Raw genomic sequence first — 12,175 nt, 5'->3', positions numbered from 1 at the left:
TCAAGCTCGACACTTATCGCGGGCCGGTATCTCCCAAGAGATAAGAAATATGGTCACAGGAATAAAGGGCAGGGGTCTTGCGATAGGGCTGGCGTTGTTTTCCCCCGTACGGTAATCGAGACCGGGGGATAATCAGCGTCACAGGAACCGTTTAGGCGTTCTTTGACATCCTGTTTGAGTATGGGCTCTTATCTTAATGGCTTCCGCCGTTTAGGCGATCGGTGTTTACCCGACTCAGTTGAGCTATTGTCGGCTCCCCGTGTTGGTCGGCTCTTGTCGCAAAGCGTTGTGATTCGATGTTCCTGTTGCACTGTGAGCAACCAAGGCGCCGTTATCAAATGTTGGAGATCGCAGGCACCCCGCAACGAACCAGAATGGAACGATAAGCTCAGAGCTCTCCCCGGAGACGTAGTCCGATGGTTGTCCGAGAGGGTTAGCGAGAAGCTAAGGAGCTGTCCTTCAGCCTCCTCGAACACGCCGGATACGCCCTAAATGTGGTTGCGATAGTTCAGACGCGGCGATGTGGTGTTGCGTAGTGCTTCACGTCGCGGTGGCGGGCGTGTGTGATGGCGACCGTAGATTTTGAATGCGACGACGGAAAGACTCGGCGATATCGATTTGAGAGAATTTTACGTAGGGCTAAGGCTCTTTTAGACGCGTCCCACTTTGCTAGAGCGCGTTCTCAATTGACTTTTGGAGACTTGATGAAGAGAAGTTCTAGAACTGAACTCCACCATCTTATTCGTAACGTCTTGAGCATCTACGATCGTACATGTACTATCTGTAGGTTTTACCAGTGCTGCGGGAAAAGGAACCCGGCAGCGACCCTCACGGTCACATGGCGGCGTTTATTCCGGTGCGACTGCGGAGCTAATTCATTAGGTTCATTCTAGAGACACCAGCTGTCTGCGTCATGGACCATTGTGAGTAGCACCGGAATTGCCCTCCCGCATCACACAGAGCGTTAGCTTAACTAAGATCACCACTGTTGGCGGTTTCTTTGATTGATTGCAGAGAGCTGGCACGCGCGGGGAGGACGACTTAGCGTCCTTTCTAAGACTAGGGGGCAGTCCACACTACAGTGTTGCCCCTCCACGAACTTGGTCTGAAGGATGTCTTTACCCATGGGGCTGTACTACGAAAGCTCCCCGCTTCCAGAGCTCATCGAAATGAGTGGACTTTGCAGTATGTACAAACTTGACAGCCTGTAGTCAAGCTTATCAAGGTAAATCAAGTTGGTGGTCAAAGTCTCCGCACGCCGTTTCGACATGAATGTTCCCTGACTGTCTTATCTGTCGACAACTGGCCCCTCGCAACACCACAGTCCCCGCGGATTGGAACTGACACTGTCGCCAGTACTTTTGGTCATGTCTACTCAGATCTCGGGTGAGGCGCCCCGAATCAAATCACCGATGACCGGTGCGGCGCGGGGCGGTTTGTTCGCGCCATATCGCTCCTAGACTACGTATGTAGTAATACTTAGGCCAGTTTTTGTTGCTGGTTTTATTTAACTGTTCCGGAGCCGGGCTCTATACTCATTCTGTGAAGAGGCTATCGTTTTCCCTGACCAACTGGTTTTCTTATCCAACGCGAACCCAAGGTACATCCTAATACGCAACATTCAAGCCAATTAATCAGTAAACAGGTACTTCACCATGGGTAGCATTAAGACTGAGACGTGGGAGTTGGCAGCCGCTAAGAAACGAGAGTCTCTTGCGGCGTCGCTCCCCTCAGAATGGCTGGTTCCTAAGAACCTACTCCCTCCAGATTCCCAGGACGACGTCACATCGTGGCCTGAGACTTCGGGCTGGTTCACGGAGAAGGAGCTCGCAATCACGAACAGCGACGCCGCCGATCTGATCCCCAAGCTCGCATCCGGAGAACTCAAGTCGTTAGAGGTCACGAAGGCATTCTGCAAAAGGGCCGTTGCCGCTCATCAGTTGGTGAGTACCCCTCTCCTCTCTCCTCCGCACAACTCTTTGCTCTTGCAGGTGGGCTCTTCACTCACAAGTAAACCAGACAAACTGCCTCTCAGAAACGTGTTTCGATCGCGCACTCGCAACAGCAAAAGCCAGAGATGAGCACCTCGAGCGCACCGGGAAGCCCATCGGACCCTTCCACGGCCTGCCCATCTCCCTTAAAGACAACTTCAATCTTAAGGGGCTCGATGCCACCGTAGGCTTCGTCTCTCATATTGACAACCCCGCGGAGTACGACGCCGCGCTCGCTACGCTGCTGGAGGAGGCCGGCGCCGTCTTTTACGTCAAGACGAACGTGCCGACGGCGATGATGATTGCGGAATCGGTCAATAACGTCTTCGGCCGGACGGTGAACCCGAGAAACAGGAATCTTACTAGCGGTGGGAGCTCCGGTGGAGAGTCTGCGCTTATTTCGTTCAAGGGCAGTCCGCTTGGTGTCGGAACGGATATCGGTGAGTCTTGAATCACTCCGGCTCTGACTGTTACTTGGATGAAGGTCGGCCGCTGATTCTCTCATTCGTTTAGGTGGTTCTCTTCGTATCCCCGCCGCTTGCACCGGAATCTTCACCCTCCGACCATCCTTCGGCCGCTTCCCCACCCTAGGCTGCCGCTCTGGCATGGGCGGCCAGGAAGCTGTGCAATCTGTCAACGGGCCTATGACGCGGACCATCACAGACCTCGAACTCTATAGCAAAACCGTGGTCAACCAAAAGACCTGGCTCCACGACCCGCGCTGCGTGCCGATCCCATGGCGCGACGTCCAGCTTCCTTCCAAGCTGAAGATCGCAGTCATGTGGAACGACGGCATGGTCAGGCCCACCCCGCCCGTCACCCGCGCGCTCAAGGCGACCGTCGAGAAGCTGAAGGCCGCTGGTAACGAGATTGAGATTATTGACTGGGAGCCTGTTGATCACAGGCAGGGACTGACTCTGCTGGAGCGCATGTTTGTGGCTGATGGCGGTATTTCTATCCAGAAGGAGCTTGAGAAGTCGGGAGAGCCGCTTAGGCCCGAGATGGCGGCGTACGGGACCGCGAAGGAGCTCGGGACGTATGATATGTGGCAGCTTCACCTTGAGCGCACCGCGTTCCAGAAGCGGTATCTCGACCGGTGGACCGCGGCTGGGATCGATGCGATTCTGTGCCCTACGACGCCGTTTGCGAGTGTGAAGAGCAGTGGTTTCAAGCATGGTGAGTTTGAAGATCATGACCATGTCTTTGTTTTGAGGTATTGCTCTAACCCATGGCCTTAAACAGTTGGATATACGGGTGTCTACAATGTCCTCGACTACTCTTGCGTTTCCTTCCCGACTGGCTTGACGGCAGACCAAAGCTTGGACACGCCTCTCGAGTCTACAGAAAAGCCACTCAGCAAAGACTGTGAGGCTATCCACGCCGAATGTGAGTCACGGCTCTTTTTCGATAGTCAAAGACTACGATGACTAACGTTTTCTACGCAGACGATGCTGCGGCGGTACATGGCATGCCTATCAGCCTGCAACTAGTTGCTCGGCGGTTAGAGGAAGAGAAGGCGATAGCCATGGTTAAACATATTCTTAGCGTGATCTGAGACTACATAGCAAGTCAAGAATAGATGTAATTCTAAGTATCAAGAATTGCTTGGGTTCTGAGTTGTGGTCCACGTCAAACCACGAGATCCTCCAGCGAGAAGAATAACTTCCACCTCTATCATGATACAACTTCTGACGTTTATCATTTATGCATCCGTGCCATTTTCATCTTCACCAACCGCCGGCAACCCTTATTTCACCGCGTAGCTGACCTTTGACTTTCCTTTACTCCTCGAAATCTTCTTCACAACGGTCTCACCACACAAATCCGTCGTGTCAACGTGCGTACCGCCGCAAGGGTACACCTCGGCGCCCACAATCTCCACAACCCGGAACTTCTCCCCGGGCGGCGCAAGACTCCGGTCTGGAATCAGCCTCTCGAGCCCTCGCGCCCGGAAATCGTCCTCATCCCAGAAATCGACCTTGACCGGCATCTTGGCCGCCAAAAACTCATCCACCTTGCCCTGGATCGGCTCCTTCCACTTCCCATCGATGAGGCCCTGGAACTCACATGACGCCGAGTCCGGGAAATGCGACGCCTTGAGCTCGTCGAAGCCCTCGACTTCCTTCTCAAGGAGATGCCGTACCGCTGCGCCGAGGACGTGCCCTGCGGTGTGGAGGCGGGAGTAAAGCAGTCTCTTCTCGGCGTCGATGGCTTGCTCCACCTCGTCGCCCTCTTTGAATATCGCGCCGCCATTGAAGCGTCCAAAGTGCAGTACCTGTCCGTCACGTACGGCGTCCATGCGGACAGAGTTGACGGCGAAGGAGGAGCCTGCGGCGGCGGTCATGGAGCCGATGTCGGAGGGCTGGCCACCGCCTTGGGGATGGAAGATTGTTTGTTCTGTCACAACTACATGGTCTTCGTCGTTTCCATCTTTGAAGAGTCCGCGGTTGGCTTCCTCGAGGTCTGCAAAGGGGCGGATGGCGGTGACGATGGTCTTGAGGGTCGTGAGTTTTGCGTTGTGCTGGAAGGCCAGGTATGTCCTGGCTGCTGCTGTCGATGCCATCGTTGTGCCTGGGTCTGTGTCTGTGTATGAGCCCTTTCTGTTCCGAAGGCGATCTGGAGATAAGACTTTATGAGGCGATTTCAACGCTTGGATGAGCGCCTGTGATAGCTCTATGAGACTGGTGAGTAGTTGCGATGTCTCTTCTTCTTGGCTGTTCTAACGGATTCTACAGCCGGCGGGTTGACATGAAGGGCGCGCGAGTGATGATGAAATGTGGTCCGAAAGGCACTTTGGTAACATCAGATGGGGCCTCGGAGCGGCGCGTGCGCGCTCTTTCAAAGGAATTGACAGGGGTTGACTTTTCCATCCTCCTGAGATGGGATTTAAGAGCCGCTGTCCCCTTTACCTAAGGTATTTGAAACTTGAGCTAGGATGTAAACTAATTGTAGATCAAGTAGAACCACCATAAGCTTTGCTGATGAAAAGTGGACGAGCAGATCGGATACACACTGTACTCAAGCTCCAGAATGGCGATCGCGTGGTTATTTCTTCGTACACCTTTGGTGGTTGCCGCACCCGCGCAGTAAGACGCTAGAGGTAATGGCGAAGCACTCTTAGGGTTCAGACGCAATTGCCTCACTCGGCTGCTCACCTTTGAGTTGCTGATTGAAAGTGGTTAGATGAGACCTGTATGTTTTCAGGGTATGCGGGGTCAGCAGCAGTCTGATTTTGCCCTATCTTGCCCCAGGAAACACATTAAGAGCCCAGGCCCTTGACAACCTGCTTAGGCGTGATGCCCATTCACCAATGGCGTCAACTGAGCCATGGCAGAATCAGGCTACCACGAACAAAGCCCAGGTAGCTGAAAACGTCTCTTTTGTGAGTGAAAATTATGTGCTGTGGAACAGAGTTGTAGATAAATGTAGCTGCCACCTTCGGAAATTCTGCCGTGCCTATAGATCTGGAAGCGCTGCAATTGTAGTTCGGCGCGTCACTAGTATCTGGCCCGCCTGAAAGCAGTCTGATTCCAGATGAATGCGGCAATACTTCATTTGCTACAAAAAACTTATCTCAACGGATCTCTTGATCGTGTATTTCTGTGAGAATTGAATGAAACACAGTTCGAACTTCCAGCCTGTTACAATTCGTGTACATGTTGTTGGTTCAAATTATTTCTAAGCTACTCAGCCATGATAATTGCCTCCTTTCCCTCCTTTTGATGCCTTCGATGCCTTCGATGCCTTCGAGTTGGCGGACTCGACTGAATGCCACGAGTTGAGCGAATTCTTACCGTTTTCACCTATATCACCTCTGTCCATACGCAGGTGATTCAAATCGTGTTGATAGTCATTCTCTTTACTATTGACTTCGCCTCTTGATGCCCTTGAGCCTGGGAGATCTGGCGTATTTCGCTGCTTCTCTTTCAACTCCTTGCTCTGTTGGGAGCGGTGGGAGTCTAAGGAGTGCTGGCAATTTGTACCACATTTTTTGTTATTGGCTCTGTCGAGGTTATTAATGTATTTTGCGTCGTCTGGTCGTAGTTGATCCCGGTGAAACTTCTTGTCGTCGGCCTTCAATTCAGCTTTCGTGGGCTTCTTGTTTGCCCTTGGGATGATTGAGAGGTCATTGTTGGGAGAGACGTGAGTGATCTCCTCGTCATAGTGCTGTTTGGACATCCCGGCATCTTTATTGTTTGAACCAAGGACATCAACCGTGGCCTCATCCCTAGGTTGAAGGTCAGACGGATCTGTGAGTGGGACATTAGCATCAGTATGAAAGGTCTTGAGACTTCTTCAACTTTACCTTCTTCTCCTACTTTGATTTCAATGGTGTTGGTGTGCATGCCATTTCTGAATGATGGCGCCGAGGCGTAGGAGAGATCGGGGGAGTCGACAATGGGACGTGCGGCTACAGAGGCTGCAAGGGTCTGCAAGAGGACGATGATAAAGAAGTGCATGTTATGGAACTGGCTTTCACCTGGTTATGAGATAAAAATTTGAGGCAGGAGATTGCTAAGATGACTTGCAGAGAAATATGATCAAGAAGATATCTTCAAGTGGGCTCAACGCTGCTTTAAATTTGTTACGCAGAACTTCCTTTCTGCTTAGGAAAAGATAGGTTCCATTTGTGTCATGACTCGCCCTCATTCGAACGTGGAAAGTATCGACTCAAAGAGCATTTAATCATCCGGTTAAGATTCATATTAGCGCGGATATTGAGTTAAGCTAGAGCTTTTGTGTTGTTCCTTAAACAGAGTTAAGCAAGAAAAGTGAGGCAAACATGCGGGATTTTTTAACGAGAAAAACTTGCTGAAATAGGATGTTCAGAAACAAAACTAGTTCCCTCGCAAGCTTTCAGACAGCTGTGGTGGTGAGACTGGTCTCCCCCTCACAAGGTCGAAGCCTTGAGGGTTGAGGTGGTTGAGAAGTCCATAGAAGCCAAGATAGGCAAATCACCCTTCTCCATCCCCCCATTCACCAATGATTCTCGTTAACTCAATTCTTTGCAGTACGTCTCTAAGCCGACGGCATCATAGAACTAACTAGATCCCCCCCCTCACTCCGCACACCATCGATACTATCACAGACGAGCGAGGACACACCGCGTGGAATGTGACGCGGCCGATAACTTTGTAAGTAGCGGGCTGGTCCGGTATGGCGCCAAACAGGCAATGAGCTGATCAATCGCAACGTGTGGTCCTAAATCATGACTTAGAGCTTGGTTTTTGCTGTGGTGGGGTGTATGGATGTACTGGAAGGAGTGTGCGCTTAGATCTCCCATTTGGGCCTCATACTTTCACCACCCCGCAAACAGGGAAAGGAGATCAAACATATGCCTTTCTGCAGATTCGTAAGTACACTCGAAGCTCTTGATCAGCCGTCAAGAACTCGCCGTCGAAAATCCAGATCAGTAATTAGGCTCGAACTCCCTACTTTAAGCCTCACAAGCCATATGATCTTAACTGTGAGCTTATGATTCTCGCATGATGCTGAGTTCATGTGCACTTGTGCGGAGTCTCCCTAACAATGACTGCTCCTCCGAAACGGCTTTTCAATCTGTAGGCAAGAAGATGCGGGCCGGCGTTGTGTAGTGACATGCACCTGGCAAGGCCTCTAAAGCCCAGATGTCGCTCGTCCAATTCCATTTACTGGTACACAAAATCCATGTTTCAAGATTTGCGGCCTGTAACGACGCTATGCCCATGTTGCTAACCCTGATCGCGCGATCTTAGGGGGCGGAAAATCCGGCTGCACCTGAATGACTGAGTGACACAGGGGTTAAGTCGATCATGATGCAGACCACCAAAAACAACCCCTCTGTCGAAGAATCCGACATCAATGGATTGTTACATTGACCACATTCGCAACATACTCACCAAGTGACCCAATATCACTTCGGTTGGACTGCACGCGGACGCTAACCTTGAGCTTGTACGAGCATTCAACAAAGTATGACAGCAAGCGTACGAGCGTTCAACAAAATACGATGGCAAGCCCACCGTAGTACTGGCTGCAACATAGGCAGAAGAGGGAACGCCGGGAACGCGGGCGCGGTAGATATCAACTCCGGAGGAAGACCAGAGATTTTGCTAAAGCGCCCCGTCCCGATCGCAGATTTTGGAGAAAAGTCCATGCTCATCGCCCCTTTACTGAAGAGAAAAGAGAAAGCATCGGGCATATAACGACTCGAGTCCGATCTAGTGCTACAAGATTGCTCAACGACCCTTTTAAAGGCGGGCACTAATCACTTTTGCTGGTGGACGTGACACAGCTGACCCGACTTTTGTGTCCAATTGCCGGTGTTGGCCTCGCTAATAGCAGCTCCTGGCATATTCTCAGTCAGCTTGAGCTCCTCCTCGATTATCAGCGGCTTCAAATTTGCATGGAATGGCCCATTATTGGCTGTTCAGCCAGAATAAACCAGGGAGCAGATTATGATGACAATACGTTGTTGATCGAGCCAAGAATTGTTGTGGAGGCCGAGACAGGCTTCTTCGAGATTTATGACCCCTTCCGGAGGAAGAGAAAGATATGCTCCGTCAATAGGCCCATGTAAGTGCTTCCGCATTTCACATCATCGAATCAATTGACGCCCGAGTGACGTATGATTTGGATTCGCGGAAAGGCGCGGGCTTGGCTATGCGAGTGTTGTCGAAAGAGGAAGTCGGATCTTAAACTACATGTGTGTCTCAGCATGCGGAACTCATAACAAGATCAGTGTGCTGATGCTTCTGACACTAGGAGTGACCCTGCGTTTCCGTTCCACAACACATGTGGCCAGCTTGTCATCGGCACGGGCCGAGTACAACATTTTTTCCACCTAGGAAGTGGCTTATGAACCAAGGGACGAACGCGCTGAGTACATATACTGCAGACGATGCCCTGGCATACTGTTCACCACTGTCGCCAGGAATCTCTCAAGCACTTTTCCCGCAGGAAAACAGACTATACAATGTCACAAGCCAAACGGACGGTACAATCAGAGAAAGGTAATGTTGTCTTCTCAAGCATTAAGCCTCACCAATGTTGACCTTTCTTAAGTCTGGGCCAGTCTCATCACAAATATGAATTACCTCTCCGGGCTTCTGACCTTACATCATTCCCTCCTAGCCTCTGGTACAAACTACCCCTTCATCGCTCTTCACACAGACTGCTTTCCCGAGGAGGGCCGCGCCGCCATTGCTGCCAGAGGGATACCCCTTCAACGGGTTCCCCGACTAAGCCCCTCGAACACAAGAGACTACTCAAGCGAGCCACGCTTTGAAGACACATGGACCAAACTGACCGTCTTTTCTCTCACCGCGCATAGCCGAGTCGTTCTCTTAGACTGCGACATGCTTGTGCGTAAGAACATGGACGAGCTGATGCTGCTGCCCCTGAATCCCGCCGGCACCACTATCAATACCGGCACAAAGGTCTTCGCCGCCGGTCACGCTTGCACCTGCAACCCTCTTAAGAAGCCTCACTACCCAGCGAGCTGGGTACCGGCCAACTGTCCGTTCACATCTCATCATGCCGATCCTGATGCAGCCCAGACCAACGGCAAGGATCTCACTCAGCAGCCACTTGGTCTCCTGAATAGCGGTCTTCTCGTCGTGGTCCCTTCTGAAGGCCAGTACAATGCGATATTGGACTGTGTCAAGAACGCACCTGCGGAGTGGGTGTTCCCTGACCAGGACCTCCTCGCCAATCTGTTTCGTGGACGATGGGTCGGGTTACCGTACGTTTATAACGCGCTGAAGACACTGAGATGGGACGGAGTGCACGATTCTATTTGGAGGGACGATGAAGTTAAGAATATTCACTATATCTTTAGCCCTAAGCCTTGGGCTGATCATGAAGGCGATACATCGGATCACGACGAGTCTCATCAGTGGTGGTGGGCGGCGAACAAAGAACGCAGGGCACGTGAGGAAGCCAGTGGGATTGCTGACGGATACTAAAACACGGAACTGAACAATTGATTAGAATTGTTGCGCAGGGCATTGATCATAGGTCGTCTATCTAGCTATTAACAAAATTTATACACCGCGGACGGTGCTAGGAAATTCCCTAGCACGGACGAAGGATTGTCAATTTTGATGATACAAGTAGACTCGTACGTGAACGTTATTTCAATGTGTTCAATGGACAACATCGGCCTTGCTAGACAGAAGGTGCATCATGGGCCCATATTGTTCGTTGAGTGAGCCAATATGCGGTGATTCTGAATGTTCACACGTTGTGCGCCTTGGTCAACAATTTACAATTTTCCAAGTAGTTACGAGAAGAAATGTGTGCATAAATGGAGATAGCCTGACTTATCGTAACGCCTTTATTTAAATTTCGCAGGAATTATATGATACGCCCAAGGGTATTTTGGGTGCCTAGGTTTTAGTTAGATATCTATCTAGCCAGGTACTTGCTTCTAGTCATTTTGATTACAAGTATTATAACTACTCCTGCTACATAGGTAAGCACTAATGCTCCTAGTCAGGAACGGCCGTAATTCTGAAAAGTGATCCTCTGTGTAAAACCGTCTTGGCCCACGCCGAACCATAAAGTATCGTATCGCTATAAGCTTGTACTTCTTATCTGTAGCTCTCCTCAGCTCCTCCTAGTTTTCTTATCGGATGCACTACTATAACTGTATCTACCTGCTTTGGTGCAACCGGACTTCGCTCCGCCATGGCCGGCAACAACCAAATTTGCTAATGTCAGATACAGCCAAGCCAAGACTGGTGCCTTAAACTTCGCGTGCCCTTGCAGTCGAGGACCACTGGGCTTGTGCTGGCATGCATTCCGTATTATGCCTAACAACCTGAGATTGAAAGCAAGATTCGGTTGCTCTGATGCTGAGCCGCAGGCAGGGGGCCTTGTGGTGCGACGTCGCCTCTCGCAAGAGATCCTACGTAGGTAAGCTCTAGAGTCTAGACTCTGGAGAAACGGATTATCCGCAGCACTTCGGGAAATATCACAATGGCGGAATCATCCATTTGTCTCACAGTTCCTTTCTTAACCAAGTCATCCTCCTCTATCAGCAAACATTCTGCGCGGCCCAGCACAATATCTACCGCTATCACGGCGGAGACGTTTCTCCCATTTCCATACCTCTCAGTCAGGCTCCGCGCTCGCATTTGGGAGCTGACCGTCGAGCCCCGCATCGTCGAGGTACGTGTTCTCTACCACCAAACAAGTCCTACCCAATTCGAGGGATTTCGAGCCAAATCTCAAATGACCACCACAGGGGCGCTACTTGTGCTCGCGTAAGAGTTGAGGAAAGTTAAAGAAGGTTATTGTTAGTGCTGCTGGCTTCTACCGTAGTGGCAATCGATCATCATGACTGAGAAGGCTTGAGAATTAGTAATAGAGGTGATGTACTGTGTTTTCCTGAAAGTAAACTACACTACCGTACGTGAACTTCAGTTGGCGCTCTTGATGAAATGTGTACAATATGACTTCCAGTAGAGGCAGACAAACATCTATGGACCCCCATCCCATCCTCTCCGCACATGGCCTTTTTACGTCAAGACCGGAGAACCCATGTGGTTTCCACTTGCCGCCGTCGCATTTATTAATAGTTGAGATACGGGCGGTCTAGAATTTCGCACCCTGTGCACCCATGCGCTGCTGACTCAGCTGGGCCGTCCAAGTTGGCTCTCTGTTTGGGTGCGGCAAAGTCTTTATGCGCCATGTCAACCGCCAAGATGGAAACAAGCGAGGCTTTTCCCGCCTTCAAACGGTTGAAGCTGGATGCTGAATGCATCCGTTAATCGATGTGAGTACCTCCTAAAGAAGCAAATGTTAATTTCCTACATCGGATGGATTTAAGCTTCATCTCCGCTAACTGTCAGCAATGTCGCCGGAACAACTACCTGCAGTCGGTCTCGGTTTGACAGAAGCTTCAAGCACGGGCCGGCAGCCGGCAGCCGGCCGTTGCAGGGGTTTATTTTGGAAGCTTGTATCCGTACTCCATCAGGCTCATGCAGATCAAAACACCTTAGCCGGCCTTTTTCCTCCTGGGGGGACAGGAGAAAGATTTAGGCGCAGATCTCGGTCTTTCGCCGAAGACATGCCGCTTCGATCCTTGGCAACTAACAACCGCGCGGTCGGCTGTAACGAGATCTTCAGATAGTAGCCTCCATGCCTACCTTGGAACCTGTAAACCTTGCCAGCTCTCAAGCAGCATTGTAGCTGAAAAC

The 12,175-nt window shown here is 51.0% G+C and overlaps 3 protein-coding genes across 3 annotated transcripts; 2 read left to right on the top strand and 1 right to left on the bottom strand.

The window, feature by feature from the left end:
* Positions 1–1,655: 1,655 nt before the first annotated feature.
* Positions 1,656–3,546, top strand: N0V96_000282 (uncharacterized protein; the record flags this gene model as incomplete). Its single annotated transcript, XM_053195419.2, has 5 exons — positions 1,656–1,943; positions 2,020–2,431; positions 2,505–3,167; positions 3,234–3,377; positions 3,437–3,546. The coding sequence occupies 5 exons, from the start codon at positions 1,656–1,658 to the stop codon at positions 3,544–3,546; spliced, it is 1,617 nt and encodes a 538-aa protein (XP_053047072.1).
* Positions 3,547–3,738: 192 nt separating this feature from the next.
* N0V96_000281 (uncharacterized protein) lies at positions 3,739–4,861 on the bottom strand (the record flags this gene model as incomplete). Its single annotated transcript, XM_053195418.2, has 2 exons — positions 3,739–4,591; positions 4,854–4,861. 2 exons carry the CDS (start codon positions 4,859–4,861, stop codon positions 3,739–3,741), a joined length of 861 nt encoding a protein of 286 aa, XP_053047071.2.
* Positions 4,862–9,328: 4,467 nt separating this feature from the next.
* N0V96_000280 (uncharacterized protein) lies at positions 9,329–9,937 on the top strand (the record flags this gene model as incomplete). The annotated part of the gene is made up of 1 exon (XM_053195417.2): positions 9,329–9,937. One exon carries the CDS (start codon positions 9,329–9,331, stop codon positions 9,935–9,937), a length of 609 nt encoding a protein of 202 aa, XP_053047070.2.
* Positions 9,938–12,175: the final 2,238 nt, after the last annotated feature.

This window comes from Colletotrichum fioriniae, assembly GCF_027942845.1.
Source record: "Colletotrichum fioriniae strain IMI 355084 chromosome Unknown scaffold_1, whole genome shotgun sequence".
Lineage (NCBI taxonomy): Eukaryota > Fungi > Ascomycota > Sordariomycetes > Glomerellales > Glomerellaceae > Colletotrichum > Colletotrichum fioriniae.
Note: the sequence above shows the minus strand (reverse complement) of the source record. Positions and strands in the feature narration are given on the sequence as shown.